We start from the raw sequence: 18,953 nt of genomic DNA, 5'->3' as shown, positions 1-18,953 counted from the left end.
GGGCAATGAAAGGGGCTGGTGGGGAATTTCCCCACTACTTTATATGTTAAAAAATGCCCTGGCGTCGGCTGGTCAAGAACTATAAAAACATACGCGTGGGGTCTTTGCGTATATTTAAATATATCTGCAATACTGCCAAACGGGTGCATTAGAACTTGAGCAAGGAAATGTATCTTTTTAATTTTTACACGCAGCACTGAAAAAGCAATAGACCTGCAATTTTCTGTCAGGTGTCATACCATGAAATGAGAGCAAGCTTCTTCGTCGAGAATCTTTTCAACTTTCATAAGGAAGTCTTTATTTAAGCAAATGTCTGCTAGTAATATTTTCACAATGTTGATTGAATTCACAAACTCAATCATCGAACTTCTTGAAAAGTTTCCCCGATATTTCTAACGTGCTCGGACTTGTCTTTGGCCGCTCGGTCTTGAATTTGTCCAGGGGGGGGGGGGGGGGGGCATATTAAGCATGAGTGCATGAAATAAATTTCTATTGGTGAACTGCAAGGTGGCTCAGGGACCTTCTGAACCGTTCAGAATTCTGATGTGGGGGTAAAGGAGCACAGAACAGTGTCAAGAAATAATTATCCTCCTATTTCCCACAGCCCTATACACAGTAAAGAAGTATTCAAAAATACGCATACTTGTTTAACCTCAAAGCCTCCTCTCAAGCTTTATAGATCCATTAAGTCTTTGGTTTGCTTATTGCAAAAAAAGCAATAATTAATACAGAGAAGAAACACAAAGAGCAAATTAACGAAAGTTATTTTATTTTAAATTTTTTAAAGAGTAGGAACTGGATTTCTTTTTTACGCATTTTTTGCTCCTGTTAGGCAGTTATCTGGGACCAGGTAAATATTTTGTGACGATGTCAGTTTTCTGTCTAAAAGCGGCCCTTTTGTTTATCTATACACCACTCTTATTTTTTTCCAAAAAGCTGCTACGATTTATTTCCATTGACATTACATGGTTTAACTTTTGACGTAAACAGAATGATAACTAAAAGCGTTGCCAAGGGGCAAAGTATCTCGCCTAAAATGGCACAGATTCGTCTATCGGGTAACTTTACAGAAATTTGGTCCATTCAGAACATAATCAGTTCGTCAACTAAACTCAAATCACCTCCAAATATCAAGTTACAGCCATATATTCAGGCTTGTCACGTCACTCCTCCGTTATGACCCAAGGCTCATTTTAAGAAATTGGAAGCATCAAAGGAAAGGTTTCAAAGTGTCATGGAAAAGGTTGAAAAAATGTTATTTGATAGCTCTTTTGACGTCAGACAATCTTGGTTGACGCAAAATATTAATGTATTACCAAAATCAACAAATGAGTATTTTTTTATATAGTGTGCTATTTCATTTTCATTTGGTTTCTAAAATCTTGTTTTGTATATAATTGTTAATATCAAGTTACAGTTCTTCCGATGACGAAATTGTCGTAAATGTTATGTTGACACATTCCATTTATGTTATATTCTCTCTCCCTCTCTTTGGTTGTCTGCTGCGAGGCAGGTTCAACGTCACACCCACCAGCTATTCCGATCTTCAGCTCTACGCTTGATATCTCCATGTTTCTGTTTTGCCGTTGTCTTCCTTACACCAGTGATCGAACAATGTAATTCTTTTTCTTGGCATTGCTTGATCACTTGCGTAAGCTATTGGAATAGTACAGTAAATATTGAATTCTACGCAAGCATTTATAATGATCTAACGTTTGATGCATTGATGCATTTTATGCACTTTATTTTCGATATGCCATTTTGCCTTGCAATTTCAACACCCTGTCAGGCCGTTATATCATTTGTTTACCCTGAATGCAGTTAAACTTCGATTTTGGTTCGTTTTCAGTGATGTTTCATAATTACCTTGTGCTAATTTTTTTTTGGTCTGTTGAAGAATACAAGCTGTATGTAACGTGAAGGTTTGAATAGCCCTTATAACAAACAAGATTGCTATTCAAACTAATCAAATGGAAGTTTAAATTTATCACGAGGACAGAATTTATCTCATTAGCGCATATCATTAGATATGTAAAGCCATCTTTAATTTTTGCATATCTTCACGAAACTGGATCCAACAGCGGTACCTACTCTAAGACTAGCTGGGACCAGTTTCTAGAAATGCATCAAGTGCATAATCCCTTTTTCAGACGCAGGTGTTTTGGATGGCAAATTCAGTTTTTTGTTGTTGTGCAACTTACGGCCCTGTTCACTACAATTAATCCAGAAGGAAACATAAAAAACGAGGTCTCTTGAAAGTGATGAAATCTTTTTTCGAAGGAAGTAGGCTTGTTATACATGGAATAAGAGGATTGGGTGAGTTGTGAGCAAAGATTACGTAACTAATATCAGGATGAAAATCTGCCAAGTGCATCATTGTCTATAGCTACATAAAATATATATTTATATATATAGTATATTAAAACTTCCACACATGCTGAAAAGCAATAGTTTCATGTCAACCAAAAATCAATTCTATTTAATAAACTTACTTCGTGTGATCCTACTCTTTTATAAGAAACTTTGCAAAATCCTGGTACAGGAGCCTCTTAACTATTTTCCGCATCTTGGTACAGTTTCTTAGGTTTTCAAAATACGACCCTTGCGTTTTTATAGATGGTTTTTTTAAATTGGGTGTTTTTTATTTTGCCTGGAATTGATTTAATTTACTTTAAATTTGCTAAAGTGACCCATGAGTTGATGAGCCTTAACAGCGAGGTCTTGGATACCTTGTGTTTTAATCACACAGAAGGGCAGTCTTAACTGCGAATTTTAAATGGGGGCGTGTTCATATGGGCGTGGTTCATCAAAGCTGTACATAAAGCAATGTTGATTATAGTCTGACCTAGTTTTTTGCTGTATCGCACAAAATTTTGTATCATTGATAAAAAGATTTTGATTTTCTAACTTTTTATAAATCAAAACTCTTATGAAATAAGTTGTGATCTATTAATCAAAACGAACAATTTCTAGCACCACGGTGCTATTGGGACACTTGGCCCTTGGTACCCATTCTCCTACTCCCTACAGTGATTGATAAAGCTGGGGGATATTTAGAAATTATGCACTATGACATTATAATAATGGACAGGTTACTTTTTAACTGACCAGGTGTTTGTGATAACGAAAGCATCATGAAAATGCTTCGTTTGTTTTAGTTGTCCTTTTCTCCTTAGTTGTGTGATTTATCACGAGCAAAAATTGTGTATTGTAAAAATTGGCATGTTGAGTAGGGGCTCATTCGAAGAAGGGGGCTTATTACCACTTTTTTATTCGAGGTTGGGGTACATTAGCATTTTGTACATTGCGTTGCGTCTTATTCGAGAGGGGAAGGGGGAGGGGAAATTCAAGGATTTGTGATTATGGATACACGAGTAACATTGGTGTCGCTATAGCAACTAGAGTCTCAATTCACATGCTAGCTTTTTAAAGCATTGGTTTGTGAATTCCAACAATACTTTGTGGACAAGTTTTCATGTTTCATGTTTGAAAGAAAATGAGACCTCTGCGGCGCAATCAGCATGTGGCGGCTCTTCTTGTTCTCTGTATCACAACAATTTTTGTTATTTCCATCTGTTTTGAATATGGTTCCGTTCAGATTTTCTTAATTGCAGCCCAAGACGTCCAAATCAATTATTTACAGGTTCCTTTAAATATAATGCAGGTTTTAAGACACCAGCTAGCTTGTGTTTGAATTCACTCAGTGTTTTCCAGTAGAGAATATTATTGGCAACCTGCAATGCATGACTGGGCGATAGGAATCGCCAAAAGCATTATCATCATCATCACCACCACATTCATTATCAGTCGTAATTATAAAGACTTTCAATGCGGAAAGGAGCTTTATTTTGTTTTCTTACTTATCCAAATCAGGGCCTCCGACGAAGGGGGGGGGAGGGCCGGGGGCCTTGGCAAAACAATAGAGTTTTTTCAAAATATTTTGTTATGGGTTTTAAATTTTCCCTTGGCCCCCCACTTTTCAACCTTTGTCGGAGCCCATGCAAATACGTTTTTGGTACCGCAGAATTTGAAGATGGCACGAAATGGGGGAAAAATTGCGTACCAACATTGCATTTCTCATTGTTATCATTGACACTAAGGCATTGACAGCATTTCACTTTATCTTAGACGTTGTGAAAAGGTCATCCATTGGATTAAAAAAGGCTCTCGGAATCCTTGGAGATTCTTTTCAAGTTATACTCACGCTGACATCAAATCGCAGCTTTGGACCAGATTGTCAACGAAACACACTCAAGCACTTATCCTCTCTCTGTCGATGGAACATAAGTGGCATTGACATGTGGATAGAAGCTACGAAATGCAGCCATGAAGTGTATAATGCTTTGAAGAGCATGGATAACGGAGGGTTTGAGCACTTCGACTTTCTGGGTCCTTTAAAAAGTGCTAAAAGGCTTGATATCCAGGAAACAGCCCTGCCAAGTGTGTATCCATAAAAGAGAAGATGCAGAAAAAATATTTGCAATTTCCCACCAGTAGAGCTAAGTTACACTTTTGATTCACATTTCGATTGAAATGAATGTAAAAACATCGATATGAAGATTACACGCAAATTCCAACCATTTGTAATTTAAAGTTGACACCTTAAGCATCAGTTGATCTTGCAAAATCTTGATTGTTGCAAAACTAAAAGTCCTACACTCTAAGAGTTGCTACGATTGCCTCAATTTAAGATATTAAAGGCGATTCTGCAAATTGGATTTGAATAAATTCCTAAATTTTCCTTTCCTAGAGATTTCGTTATTATTCTCGAGAATTCCATTAGAACTTTACATGAATTTTCAGTCTTGAATAGAACTATAACAACTTTTCTTTGTCTATTCTTCGGTAGCAAGCAATTTTTGAACAAAAGCTTAACCATCCAAATTTGGACAGCTGCCCCTGTGTCGTGTCCCAATTTATTTTGACTGGATAAGTTCTTTTTTCCTCTTCATTTCACTTCCTAGCACGGTTCTTCCTTTCAAATTTCTTTCTTCTTAAGACTTTCTAATAATAATCCAAAATAGGTTCCTCAAGGAGTAACTAATAAGATGGCCAGTTGCGAGGCCTAGAAAACTCGAATGGCCTCTTTTTCAACAAATAAATGTGTGCAACAGTCGAAATTCTGTTTATCAAGACGTAATAGGGCTTCGCTTTCGCTCGTTTAAAGCCCATAACAATTACGAGAGATATGCGCCAGTTTTATGGCAGCACAAATATCACCTTATGAAATCGATATTAGCTCTGGCTGCCTACGAAATACTACCCATGCCTACCCATGGAATAGTACGCCCTATAATTCTGCTCCCCATGTCTCTTCTACCCTCTCCTTGTACATTAGCATATGTCATCCTTTTTATGATAAGTGCATGTAGATTTTAAATCGTAAATAGATGTAAATAAAAGAGTCGATTGCAAGTGACATGATGATGTTTTTCTTGTTGTCCTCTTCATGTAAGCTGTGTCTTGGCTGTACAGTAAGTAGCTTAATGTTAATCAAACCCCTTTTTGGTCTATTAATAAACCATTTAAAGACACAATTTTTCATTGACGGCATAATTTTTGCATTGAAAGACAGCAAGCGAAAATGCTAGATGACAATGCAGCCTAACTGAAAAGCCTATGACAAGATAGGCTTTCAATTGCCCTAAATGACTCATTTGGTGTTAATGCTGTTACAGTTGAGACATTCGACAATTACCCGCAAATGAAATCGGTTAATTTTTGTGTATGGCTCTTCAGAGCAATCAAGTGAACTTGCATCATTTGTCTGGGACACTTGTAAATCTCTCACTAGTGTGCCATGGCCCTAATTTACTGAAAGGCTCTGAAATAGATTCAAAATCAAATTTCAACAAATGTAGAAAGACGTTTATTTGTTTTCAAGAGTATTATTAAAAGTAGAAAGATTCACGACATCAGAAATGCTTCATTATCGAGAATAGATCCACAGTTTAGATCAATATTTTGCCACGCTGCAGCAAAGCTTTCGCCAATGTGTCACAGGATCTATTGATGCCGAAACAGCCCGTGTACTGTTGTAATGAGATATCACTGTTTCATATCCATTTTTAATGAAAAGCCGGAAAGTATGATATAATTAGTACTACAATAAATCAATTTCAAATATTCTTCGTAGTGTTCCACAAGAATCAGTGCTGGGCCCAATTTTTCATAGATAACTTAAGATAGGTTACCTTTTTTGACAATCACGATAAAGTAACTCATTTTCGAAAGCAAGTCAAATTTTCTGAATGACAAAAGTAAAAATGTTTTAGACTGACGATAATAAAAAATACATTGATTTGATGTTGGTATAAAAAATTTTAATGAAGAAGGTCTTCACTTCGAATCCTTGGCCCCAAGTTTGGTACTACAAGCAAAACAAGTTCGGTCTCTCGAAAAGATCTTTTAGTTTCTTTTCTTAATTTCTTAGTCTCGAAAAAATGTAGTTTCTTAGACGCTTTTTCAAATGTGAAGCTTTAATAGCTTTGCAATCAAAGCTCCCAAGCCAATTAAGTAGAATCATAACAATTTACATATGATTAAAAAAGTTAATATGAGATATCTTGCCTGAAGCAATATTTCTACTTAGTCTTGATGAAAATGACATGTTTCTCACTTTCGAAAGTTCTTGTTTTTCACACAATCGCTCAAATTCTTGTTTTTCACACAATCGCGCAATCACTTCAATCAAATCCAGTTTGTATTTTTTTGTCTAATACTCGTTTTTGACGAACAAACCACAATGACAATACTCGGACTACTAATTATCATTTCAAACTTTACATATGACAGTTTAATGTCGTAATCATTAAAGCATTCATAAATTTTTGGTATAACTTGATGACCTGTTACACTGACGTCTTTGAAGCAATCATTTAATTTTGTAATGCATCCAACATCGCAGCAAGCGTGATCGAGGCCAGTATTTTATTTGTGTGCAATATTGCCGTATATGTTAATATTGCCGTTCCCACATAAATATAGCAAAAATACTGCATCGGGCACCGCGGAGCGTTAAGAAAACTTTGAGAAGCTAAATATGGGATTTATGAAGGTCTGTTTCTTAATTCTTTATGTTTGCGGCAAAAAGTAGCTAGAGCTAAGAATGCTGTGGTTTCTCATTTATACTCATCGAGTCTATAGCTAAACTGAAAGAGGATAGATAAATTTCCATTATTAGACTTAAGATAGTAACGTCTTTGTTTGATGGTGTTCCATAGGGCTTTCCAATGCAAAAATGGACCGTGGCTCGAAGAGGCTTTAAACACAATCTTGGCAGTCAAATCAAAGCTGAAAATAATTTATGAGGGAATAAAGTATGATTTGAGACCAATGTAATCGGGCTAGAATGCAAAATTGAGGAATTCTGGTATAAAATTATTTTGAAACAATTTTTAGCGACCCAATTTTTCCTCGGGCAAGTGGAGCCTGAAGCACATCCCCGCGGAACTTTTCAGACCACGCCTATTTGGATATACAAATCCTTTTTTCGCCATTTTTTGAACATTTCAGTGTCATGGCCATCTAGACAGAAATGCATTTTACAAACTTAATTTAACTTCCCATTCGTAAGGAGGGAACAACCTATCACTTACAAATTAATGCTTCTCCATTTAGAGGACATTTTTGAAAGAAACGAGAGCAACTGTTCGAAAACCACGCATAAATTTACCAGCATATGGTTTACGGGGATTTGAAATAGTGTGAATAAAGAAAACGTCACGATAGCAGTCTGCTCGACGACTCCAAGGAGTTCTTGAGGCGAAAAATTGATCAAAATGTAGCAAATAAGAAACACCGCAATGCGATGAGAATAAACAACAATAAATACACGTAAATTAGTGAAGGCTGATATTTCGCCCCGGCTTACGGGGCTTCATCAGAGCAAAAGCAAACGGACTGAAAATGTACATGTTCATTTTACAATTTATTTGTTGTAATAGATTTGTCTTTCTTTTGGTTTAGATTATTAAGAGACGTGTTTTACATGATTTAAAGGCGATAAGGGGGTTTTAAAACCTACTTGCAGCCTACTTAGCACTGCTAGGTCCTTGATAATAAAAAGCAGTTATCATACAAATGTCAAAAAATTATTCTTCTTCCTCGCCCTAAAATTGCAGCAAATGAGGGAGGAACTTACATGAAGTACTTAAAGACAACAACATTCTTGACCAGTTACTCCCAAAATGGCGACGGACTCCTTAGGGGTGCTCCCGTTTGTTCGGGGTATAGACCTTTCCAGAAATGACTTTACTGTAAGTATTCATCACATATAATCTAAATTTTTTTCTTTATCCTATTGTGGTATATGACTGCTGGTAGAAGGTTGTTTTCAATAAGGTAGAAGGTTATCAATACTGGAAATGCATGAAGCAGTTATATATTTTTAGGCCTTTTTAGGCCTTCTGCCTTTTTGACCATTGACGTTTGTCATCTTCCTTTCTTTTTTCAAACGGAATGGTTAAGAAATATAAATCTTTATATAGTTTGGAAGATAAAACAAAAGAGGTTAGCCTAGTTGTAAACAAATCAGCCAGATCTAATTGCATGACGAGTGCGAGTAACGACGATGTTTTCCTGACGATATTTTCTTGAGAGACATAGGCAAGGAAATATCGTTTAGTCATTGAACAAAGATACTGATACTCCCGGGCAATCACTGCATGATTGTATATTAAATCCATCCCAACTACAACTGATTTGATCTATAAAGAGTACTTCCTGATCCATTGATACATACCTTTTAGTGGTTTTAGATTATAAAATATCGGGTCTCTAAGAACCATTCTCAAGAACACTAAAATTAGCTGGGTAAATGTTAGACCATGGAGCATATCAGTGCTGCAGGTATGAAATTCATATTTGGGGGGCACCCTATTATATTCCTCATTATTCAGTACACTCATGTAAAGATAATATACTACAGGTTGACAATTAATGGGGGGTTCTAGCCCCCACAGTCCCATGGGTTTTGATGGCCCTGATATAGCAGACTATGGGGGCCAAAAGTTTTCTTTGTGACTTTCAAAAGTTTTCTATGTTGTTTTTGTATGGTTAAAAGTACATTTTTTGAAATTATTTGGGGATGAAGCCCCCCTAGCCCCCCCCCCCAGCCCCCTGCCTCTGGTTCTCTAGCTTTAACAAGTGATTTTTCTAGATTATATATTTTCTACCATCTCCCATTAATGATAATAAGTATCATAATTTCTCATGTCTGTATATTTTAATGTGTTTAGGAGACATTCCCCGTAAAGGTTGGTGATATGGGGAATCTACGCTGGCTAAGGCTTGACAATTCAAACTTGGATCAGTTACCAAATACATTAGGTAGCCTTTCAAAGCTGGTAAGGATATTTATTATTGCATGTACATTAATTTATTGCTGTTATTATTGGACATTTAACTCAAAAGCAGTGTCCAATTGCCAGATAAATTTATGAACCCCAATTAAAATGTGAAAATGCACAAACTGTTCTTGCTTATATTCCAAAAGAGGTATAGAAAGAAAGCTGGAAACCCAAAATATAATCCCATTATTGTGGAGAGACCTATTTATAGAATTCACAGAATTATAAACAAATTAGAATAAATTATTATGCAATTTATGATTAAGGATCATCAATTTATGATCTAGGTTGACTATAAAAAGCATCTAGTGGCCTCACAAAATTGGTTTTATTTTGGATGGTCATGTTGTTTACAACGTAGTCACAATTACTCATTTGTATAACTCATTAAAACTTTTGCTAACTAAGTATATGTTGCAGCATGAGGTGATTGGGCTTTTTTGATTCTGGCAATAAAGACATGTCAACAGATCTTTTCTGAAGTATTTGTACTACACCACATAGTCAAAAATGGGCTCAAGCATTTAAGACACAAACTTTGCTCATGATGTCAAGAGCACATACAGCAAAATCTTTAGATATAAGGAAATTTCTAGCGGGCAAATTTGATTTGGTCCTAAATAAAAAAAATTCCAATTCCTTTTCCTTTCATAGTATTAAACAACCTCCAAAATGTTGCTCCTTATGTTACTATTAAAGTTACATTAAATTATGTTAAATCTCTTTCATTTTTTAGGAACATCTGTCTCTCGTAAAGAACAAACTTACATCCCTTCATGGAGACATCCCTTCATTGTCCAACCTTAAGGTTGGTAGATCTTTTTTAATGAAATGTATCTAACACTAATACCCTTAAAAAAATTAACAATCTTGTTGTCTCATTCCTTGCACAAAATAAATTTGAAAGTCATTATGGTGAAATGCTATTTTTTATAGACATTCTAAATTGGTTTTATGACACGCACAGCCTATTTTTTGCTGCAGTAGATTAAGTTCTAAGAGATTCTTCTCTTCTCTTTTTTGTATAAGCATGTCACTTTTTCTTTCAGGTCATAAATGCAAGACACAATAGCTTGAAAAATCATGGTGTTCCGTCTGAGATGTTCAAGCTAGATGACTTGTTGACAGTGGTAATTATACTATCTTGCAAAAGTTCTTGTAATTTTTTAACCTGAAAGTTGAAGTCAAGCTATAGCCTTTCTGTATTTTTCCTTGTGGCCATTTTCTTCACTAAGCAAGCAGGCAGAAGACTTAATGACTGTGAATTTTGAGAAAGATAATTAAATACCCTTATTTTTCTAGGATTTGAGTCACAACCACCTGGATGAAGTAAGTTTTTGCTTTACTTCTGTTTGTGTCATATGTTAATTTTAAAGCTTCAGAATACACTATTCGGTTCTAAAACCTATATCTTATGTCAGATATTTTATCTCTGTTGTACTAATGGTCTTATTACCATAAATTCAATAGATATCAATGATGTTATCATTCTGTTTTGTTTATCATGATCATGCATTCTTTGAAATGTGTGATAAGAAATTTGTTCTTTGCAGGTGCCTGCTGAAGCTGAGAATGCAACTAGTCTCCTTGTTTTGAATTTGAGTCATAATAACATCACATCAATTCCAAACCAGGTTTTTTGTGTTCTTTGCTAATCTTCTCAGTTCAAACCTAAGTTTCTTGCTAATCGTAGCTTGCATTCTTCTGTTACTGGGATTTAACTACTCTATCAAGTTGTTGTTTTTCTTTCTAACTTTTTGCTTCATTATCTTTTAATCTGTTTTTGAAATAGTTTTATTTAAGCATCTGAAATATCACAGTAGAATGGCCATGCTTAAGCGGTATCAGAGCTGCTTTACTCCATTGCATCAGCAGAGAATTTTAAAAAAGGAGACGAGAAGCACCACAATGCACCCAAAGAAACACAAACAAAACAACAAAACATTATGCAACCATTAATGCAAAAATATGCAAAATAGATGCATCAGTTTATCTAATAATCCAGCAGTTTATTACAAATTTTCTTTCTAAGTTTTGCTACACAGTGGTGCTGCCACTCCAGAAAATATAGAAAACTTCATTTGGTATATTTCTGGGATCATAATTATTTTCCAAGTTTTTAAAAAAGTGTTAGGTAGTTTTTCTGTAACTGCCAAGATTAAAAAGAACATAAAAATTATTATTTACAAGAGAAACAACATGATTGATTTCCAAGATTAGTTAAACTGTAGCCTACAATACTGATTTGAATTCCTTCAAGGCAAATCCAAGTTAATCTATTTCAAAGTGTCTACAAACCAATGAAATTATGCAATGTAGGAACATTGTTAAAGTACTTGACCCATTTTCTTTCAGCTTTTTGTTAATCTCACAGATCTGATTTATCTTGATCTGAGTGACAATGAGCTTGGTATGTTATGTTCTAGATATACGATTTTAGTGAAATCATTATTATATTATTGTAAAATTATATAATTTTTTATCAGTATCTCCATTAAGATTCGTGTGGGTAGCAGAAAGTTCAAAATTCAGATTTCAAGTGTGTAGTAAAAGCTTTTTATTGTTACAATTTTGAATGATAATGTTATTTTGTTATTTGCAAGCTTCCCTGAAATTCTAATGGAATTGATGAAATATCTTTGCTATCTCTCTAGATTTTCATATTTTTTTCATTGTAGAAACTATTCCACCACAATTGAGAAGACTAACAAATCTACAAACCCTGGTAAGCCCATTCAAATGCAACTGAATAAGAATAATTGATAAAGCAGTGAATTTGATGATGATTGATGATGGCAGAGTAAATTATTAGAAGCTCATGGTTATTTGACCAGAATATCCATCATATATCTATAAAAAAACTGAAGCTGAGGTTTTTTGGATAGATAAAGGATGCCATCCTGGCCATTGCTATGGGCAGGTTATAAAGTATGTTTTGAAGATAGGGTAAAACACTACGAGAAGAAAAAAAATGATATTTCACTTTACCCATCCTTGCCAATGTGCCTCTTACCTTGGGTAACCAGTGTAATTATCCATTACCAGGTACGGTTTTAGTTAAAGTTTTTTCTTTACTTTGGTTAGAAAACTATAACAAAAGTTTGTTGCGGTATTCATTTTGTTAATGATTTTTTGTTAAACATTTGCCATTTAAAAACGCTCTTCTTTTAAACGCTTCAATGGTTTAGCTATTCCACAAAAGTATGAAAGATTCAAGGAACTCCCAGTACTTTTTTTCGAATTATTGCGATGTCTTTTGTTTTTATTCCAGATCCTGAACAACAACCCACTATTACACGCCCAATTAAGGTAAACTAGATATTGGTTTCAAGTTCTATGTATAATTGCATTTTTGTCATTAATCACCAACGAATCACTGTTCATGTTTGTACTTGTAGACTTTCAAATATAATTAATTGTAGACATTGAATGCTTATATCTGTCGAATGAAAGGGAGAAGTGCAGGGACCACGGAAGAGGGGTGGCTATGGGGGCTTTAGCACCCCTAATAAGTTCCAAAATGTAATTAAGACCGAACAAAAATCTCCCTGCTTTTGGGTTTTAGCATGTTTAACCCCCAAAAACGTGTTAGCCCCTTAATCTGTAACATGCTCTGCAGTCTTTGGCGAAGTGGCTGATCGACAGATACCCAAAGAAACTACTTTGCTGTTCATGAACTAGAGTTAAACTTGATATCATCCCATTAAAATCTCAAGCTATCTAATCTCAAATGAAACGATATATTGTATTTATGGTAACAATACCAATAAACTTAAATCGCTTTTGAATGCTTCTGTGACGTCATTAAGGAGCCCATCTCAGTTATATGTTCCATGCCCCATAGCAACTGTTTCGTGGGCCTGATAATACATCCAGTAATCCTAACAAAGTGTTGAAAACTGAAAACAAGCTCTAATGAGGATACAAGCTCAAATAAATGAATTGTTAGACCAATGTGTTAATAAATTGTTTGTTGTATCATTGTTTCATGCAAGCATTGTTGTATAGTGTGTTGTAGCACTAAGCTTCTGTTCAATAGTTTGTTGCTGTAAAAATTAGTTTCGTATCTCTTGGAATCTTAGTAAAAAGCTGTTTTTGCTTACAGGCAACTACCATCATTATTGCAACTCCATACATTGCATCTAAGAAATACTCAGGTTTGTGTTAACTCGCAATAACTCTATCCATTCTAAAATTTAACAGTTGTGTCATGATCGCATTAAGCGTGAAACTGGGAAAAGTAACTTAGAGCCGTCCTGTTCCATACACCAAATAGTTTGTACAGCGCTGCCTATACGGCATCGAGCACTTAATGACAGACCGATCAACAGTAATTTTCTCCATTCTATAAAATCAGCGCCTATCAACGTTAGAGGAATGTCCAAGATTAAATACAGACATGGGTACAGTCCTTTTGCCCTTACGATTCCTATGATATATGTTTTGGAAGATTACGATAATTTCCTTAAAGTCTGATATTAAGTGCATACTTTATCACCAAGGACCAACAACAGTAACGATCTCAGAAGATAAAAGTACCTTGATACTAAAAATTTTTTCCTCAATTTTCTCGTTACATTCTTTTCCTTTCATAGCATAAACAAAAATATTTTCTACAAACAATCTATCAGTACCTCCTAGCTTCGAAGAGAGATAGCGTATCAAAAAATTTAGATGATGCAATCATGATCTCCTTATTGAGAGAGGACAAAACACGGGCTTAATTGTAAACATTCGTATATGCAAACTGTGCATCTTAGATAAGACTGCATGAGAAACCAACTTTTTATGTGAATACCCAGCATTCACTGTGCCAAGCCCAGATTTGTACAAAATGTATAGTTTCCTTACCATGTAAAATGAGCATGACTTCTTTCATTTTACAAATCTAATACGCGGCAACAAGTTAAGCCCTACCGAGGCATTGTCCGATTCTTTAAACACAGCGAATTTCGAAAACAGCATGGAGATTTAGAATTATTCCAGTCAACTTAATAATTTTTCGTTCTAGTTTCGTTCTATGTTTGTTTTGTTTTTTGCATATTCTTTCAGTAATATAGTAATAAAACATTTTGCATTGGTAAAAATAAAATAAAATAAAATAAAGTAAAATCTTTACAAGCAGTCTCAGTGATTTGTAACCGAGAGACAAAATTATACCATAGCTATAACTGCATCAGTTAACTTATTTTCTGTTTTATATTTCTTTTTAAGCCTTGGCGTGCAGCAATAGTAAATAGAAAATTTCTACGGCATTAATACGGTATAGATTGAATTTTATTTTCCAGAGAACAATCTCAAACATGCCGCATAAATTGGACAACCTTGAAAATCTTACAGGTACTACTCAATTTTGATTCGTATAAAGTAATCTTTTCAACATTTTCCATTTTAAGACAGATTTGCTATTCAAATAACCATAAAGAAGAATATTTTTGAAATCGTTTTGTTTACCTTGATATAATCAGCGTTATGCGAGCAACAGCTGTTTCTACGGATCAAAATCTTATCCAAAATATTTTTGAAGTAATAAAAGACCAAAAGACCAGTATTGTTTCGTAGAATCTTGTTGTACTGTATACATTTTGCTTAAACTCATATATGATTCAATTGTAAAAGTCACGCAAATAGAAGTTCTATGGAAACAATTATCCCATAATCAAGGTTTTCTTGGATGTATTCATGCCGTAATGTTTTTTCATTCGTTATTATTTTAGATGTTGATCTCTCGCACAATGATCTGCCAAGGGGTGTGTATAATCATATTTCCACTTATGATTTCAATATTCAAGCCTCCTTATGATTTTATGTTTCCATGAAATTGAGGCTGACACTCACTGCCAATTTAACTTGATGATGCGCATGATAGAAATACCTTACGTGCATTTCATACCTCTTCTCAGATATGCCTCTTCTAAAATGCGTTATAGTTAAACTTTGACACAAAGATTTCACGCAGTCTAAAGTTAATGTTTTTACAAAACTCATTAAATTAAAACTACTCAAACTCACATATAAGCATATTTGATTAAAATATAACAATTTTTGCACTTTGATGCACTTTTCGCCAGAGAATTCATGCCGTCCGAAATTTTACCATTTTGACACCAAAATGTCTTTAAATTCCATACAAGAATATTCAAAACTTGAAATAAATTTTGGAATCCCTTGATGGAAATAATCAATTAACGCATTTCTGCATAATCAAAGCAACACTATCATTTTTGCTGGCTAAATTATGTCTAGCATTTGCTCCTTTTTCATGAATGCATTTGTTGAAATTGACAGGGCTTGCAACGGTGTGAATTCTTAACTAAAGGCTACCAATTTCCTTTTTAAAATATATAAATGAAGTGTCACTGTTGAAAATCTCGTTATTTTTATCAAAAATCATCCATCGGAATCCACTGAAGCCATTTCAAGAACTCATTAAACGATATCTTCCCATTATGATCCTTGTCAATGCTATTTACCGCTTCTTCGATGCCTTCTTCTCTGACACCAATCGATTTCATTAACATGACAATTTCTTGTCCTTCAAGTGCCCCGTTATCATCAGCATCGAACTGTTTAAAATACTCCACGGCTTTAAGCAATAGTTGATATCGAGTGCCACTTGGATCATGCAGCAACCCTGATTTTTTTTCATCTTGAATCCATGCCTTGAACTCTTCATAAGAAATCGAATTATTGCCATCTTCATCCATCAGCAATGAGAATGCGTCGATTTCATTCTCGCTCATTCGAAGATCGTGTCCCAGGAGACTTCTTACCTCCCTTGATGACAAATAGCCGGTATGATTTAAATCATACTTTTTGAACAAGCTTTGCAGCACTATGTCTGGAACATCGGAGCCAAAAACACCCGCCATTTTTATGTTATTACTAGTAGATTGTCGAAGAACTTCTTTTGAAGAATTTTATGTTCGACTGATAGGACTTATGTATCCCATCAAAAGAGTCTGCAGTTTAATCGCAGCATGCTCCTTGCTTTTCTCCCTGGTTCAAGAAAATGATAAATAAAACTTGTTTAGGGAGACTGTCAAGTGAAAGCAGACAATAGTTTAATTTTGTTGACTCACATAACATACTATCAAACTTTTGTTGGTATAGATGGTTTACAGCAAGAGCAAGCCTTTTTGACTGCCAGTTTAGAACGATCCTTGTATTTTGAAGGGAGATTCTCATGAGGGGTGGGGTGGGGTTGTGGCATAACAGGCAATTTTTGACAATTTTTCCATCGCACGTAGTAAATGTGTATACATCTACATTAAATGATCGTTTGTTTAACATCAACATGCACAGTTTTGTTTGTGGAACTTTTTGTTTTCCAAAATGGGAGTGTTATTGGAAGGTGTATAGCAAGTCATGTACTCATTACTACAGGACGAGGGGGTTGGGAGGTCTAAATAAAACTGGACATGGTCTCTAATACAGCTTGACCTGAAATATTTTTCATTTTCGATCGTGTGTTATTTCCTTCTCAGACATTGTGATCACGTGATCATTTTAGATTCCTCACACAGATTCTGCAATTCAATTCCTTTACCACAATTTACTAGATTATTTTAGAAATCACATCAACACTTTTTCTGGTTTTTCTGAAAATTTAACTAATCCTTGTGTCAACATTTTTCCTGATAGAATTTCAGCATAAATCTTGATTATTGCGTTAAACCAGATATAGTTAATAGAAAGCTTGAATATTATCGCAAGAAATTGTAACTGAGCAACTGTTTGCAGTTAAAGCCATAATGGGTTACTTTGAAATTAATGTGTTTAGGTAGAACCGTGAAAATTTTGTTTAATTGTTGGCCGTCTGTACGCAATAATTAAGTTTTCATTCGTTAATTATTTGAATTTGTTTTTCAGATGTTTTACATATCTTTAAAAGATTGTCTTATATATTGATCGATTTACATCCCAAAATGAAAAAATGTTGTCACACCAAATCAAACAATAGATATTTTTAAATAGATTTTTTCTTAAGCATGTTCAACTTCGTTAGAACTAATTATTTAATGTCTGTGAATTCTGAATGTATCTACAATGCTATACAGAACCCCTAGACAGCCATACAGTGTCAGTCCCATTAGTTTCTAACGCGAATACTGATTTGTTAAATTATCAAGCTTTAGATGGAACTTTTTTGCCTTGCTGTAAAGTTGTTATGACTGGCAGCTGCATTTTTACTGTATGACCAGTTTTTGGTCTTAAATCAGCCTTCAAATAAGCGATATGAAACAGGTTATTTGGATTATAGGCCTATCTAATCATTTGTGTTTTTGAAAGGTTACGGCATGCCCTAGTTCTGGAAGCATTAATTGCGTGCTCTACTTCAGGCATCGCGCCACCTTCATTAATATGGCGGCCACAAATTTTTTTTTAGCATTCCGTATATCACATTATAACTTTGCACAATAGTCTTAGCGTCCTTTTTTCTGCGAGACCGTCCCATGGATATTTTTTCTTAAAGTAATACCTACGTACAGAAATAATTGAATTCCTATTGTATTTGCTGATGTTTTTTTCCACAACTTTAGGTTTCGATTTTTTCAACTTCTATTTTGCATTATAGTGCCGGAGCCGATATACCGAATAAACAGTTTAAAACGTCTCGACCTCAGCCACAATCAAATCACAGAGCTTTCAACCTTAATTGGTAAATACCTTATCTGTTTAGATTAATATAGTTTAGGTTAGGTCATGACTTTGTATAAGGTTTACTTTAGTTTTATCAACTTCAGATAAAAGTGAGTAGTTTCTTGTAAATGATTGGTTTAATCAAGGAAGGCTTCTCGTTTTTATCTGCAAAGAAGACGATAAGCTTCTTTCAGCTTGTTGAGTCCTTTTGGTTATCCAACAGAAATCCTTTAATCAGGTCTGCCAAGTTATTGAACTTTTCGATTTATTTCTTTCTGAGTTAAGCGTGGCAAGTTTTAAGGGCCAAGTAAGTTAAGGTGTTTTCCTTAGAAAAATCAAGTAATTTCTGACGCTTAAAGAACAAAATTTCAGTTAAGGACTATCCCTTTTGAATTTAAGACAAATATGCCATATTGGTTTATGCTATTTTGAAAAAATTCAATATCCTTCTTCGCCTATAATCAGTTTTATATCCTAATCCTTAACAGTATTTTTAAGCAGGATTGGCGTCATTTCACTTATCTTTTGTAGATTCTTGGACGAAACTGGAGACATTAAACTTATCCAGAAATCAACTCGCTGCTCTGCCGGTAGGTTTATTTCTTAGGGAGCTACGTTAATATTTGCAGGATATTGATTACAACATATTAGAAGTTTTGAAGATCGATCTTGATTTTTTTCCTGTTTCCAAGATGTTCAAACGATGTCTTCAAGTTCCAAGATATTTTAAACTGAGATATCTCAAAATTGCAAATAACTAGTTTCACAAGACTGTTTAATAGAAAGAAGCCGAACAATAATATTTAATTTAATTATAGATCAAATACAAATATTGTATTAAGGTAACCTTAATATTCCTCTGCTGCTCTCAGGCAAAGTTTCTTTTCTTTTCAGTCCACCATTTGCAAGCTAACGAGTTTGAAGAGACTTTATGTAAATGGTAGGTTTTAAAATCTGTTA

At 34.7% G+C, this 18,953-nt stretch overlaps 3 protein-coding genes across 3 annotated transcripts in view; 2 read left to right on the top strand and 1 right to left on the bottom strand.

Moving 5' to 3' along the window:
- LOC135691774 (jumonji C domain-containing protein 5) overlaps positions 1–5,419 on the top strand; it is a 28,750-nt gene extending 23,331 nt beyond the window's left edge. The window contains exon 13 of the mRNA XM_065209737.2: positions 4,129–5,419. The gene's annotated coding sequence lies outside the window, so the exon portion shown is untranslated. The remainder of the gene's footprint in view (positions 1–4,128) is intronic.
- Positions 5,420–8,101: 2,682 nt separating this feature from the next.
- Positions 8,102–18,953, top strand: part of LOC135691779 (protein flightless-1 homolog) — a 31,973-nt gene continuing 21,121 nt past the window's right edge. The window contains exons 1-15 of the mRNA XM_065209749.2: positions 8,102–8,258; positions 9,240–9,347; positions 10,087–10,158; positions 10,400–10,480; positions 10,653–10,679; positions 10,904–10,984; positions 11,706–11,760; positions 12,029–12,075; positions 12,622–12,659; positions 13,456–13,507; positions 14,639–14,690; positions 15,068–15,100; positions 17,929–18,012; positions 18,525–18,583; positions 18,888–18,933. Coding sequence (XP_065065821.2) covers positions 8,190–8,258; positions 9,240–9,347; positions 10,087–10,158; positions 10,400–10,480; positions 10,653–10,679; positions 10,904–10,984; positions 11,706–11,760; positions 12,029–12,075; positions 12,622–12,659; positions 13,456–13,507; positions 14,639–14,690; positions 15,068–15,100; positions 17,929–18,012; positions 18,525–18,583; positions 18,888–18,933 — 904 coding nt within the window. The 5' untranslated portion in view covers positions 8,102–8,189. The remainder of the gene's footprint in view (positions 8,259–9,239; positions 9,348–10,086; positions 10,159–10,399; positions 10,481–10,652; positions 10,680–10,903; positions 10,985–11,705; positions 11,761–12,028; positions 12,076–12,621; positions 12,660–13,455; positions 13,508–14,638; positions 14,691–15,067; positions 15,101–17,928; positions 18,013–18,524; positions 18,584–18,887; positions 18,934–18,953) is intronic.
- Positions 14,693–16,943, bottom strand: LOC135691783 (uncharacterized). Its single transcript, XM_065209754.2, has one exon. The coding sequence runs from the start codon at positions 16,220–16,222 to the stop codon at positions 15,734–15,736; it is 489 nt and encodes a 162-aa protein (XP_065065826.1). The 5' UTR covers positions 16,223–16,943; the 3' UTR covers positions 14,693–15,733.

The sequence above is a fragment of the Rhopilema esculentum genome, chromosome 13 (genome assembly GCF_057945365.1).
Source record: "Rhopilema esculentum isolate cy_ngs chromosome 13, ASM5794536v1, whole genome shotgun sequence".
NCBI classification, from domain to species: Eukaryota; Metazoa; Cnidaria; class Scyphozoa; order Rhizostomeae; family Rhizostomatidae; genus Rhopilema; species Rhopilema esculentum.
This window is presented reverse-complemented; position numbering and strand designations above follow the sequence as displayed.

Coding starts and splice junctions, on each gene's coding strand:
- LOC135691783 (XM_065209754.2), bottom strand. CDS start 16,222: ATGGCGGGTGTTTTTGGCTCCGATGTTCCAGACATAGTGCTGCAAAGC.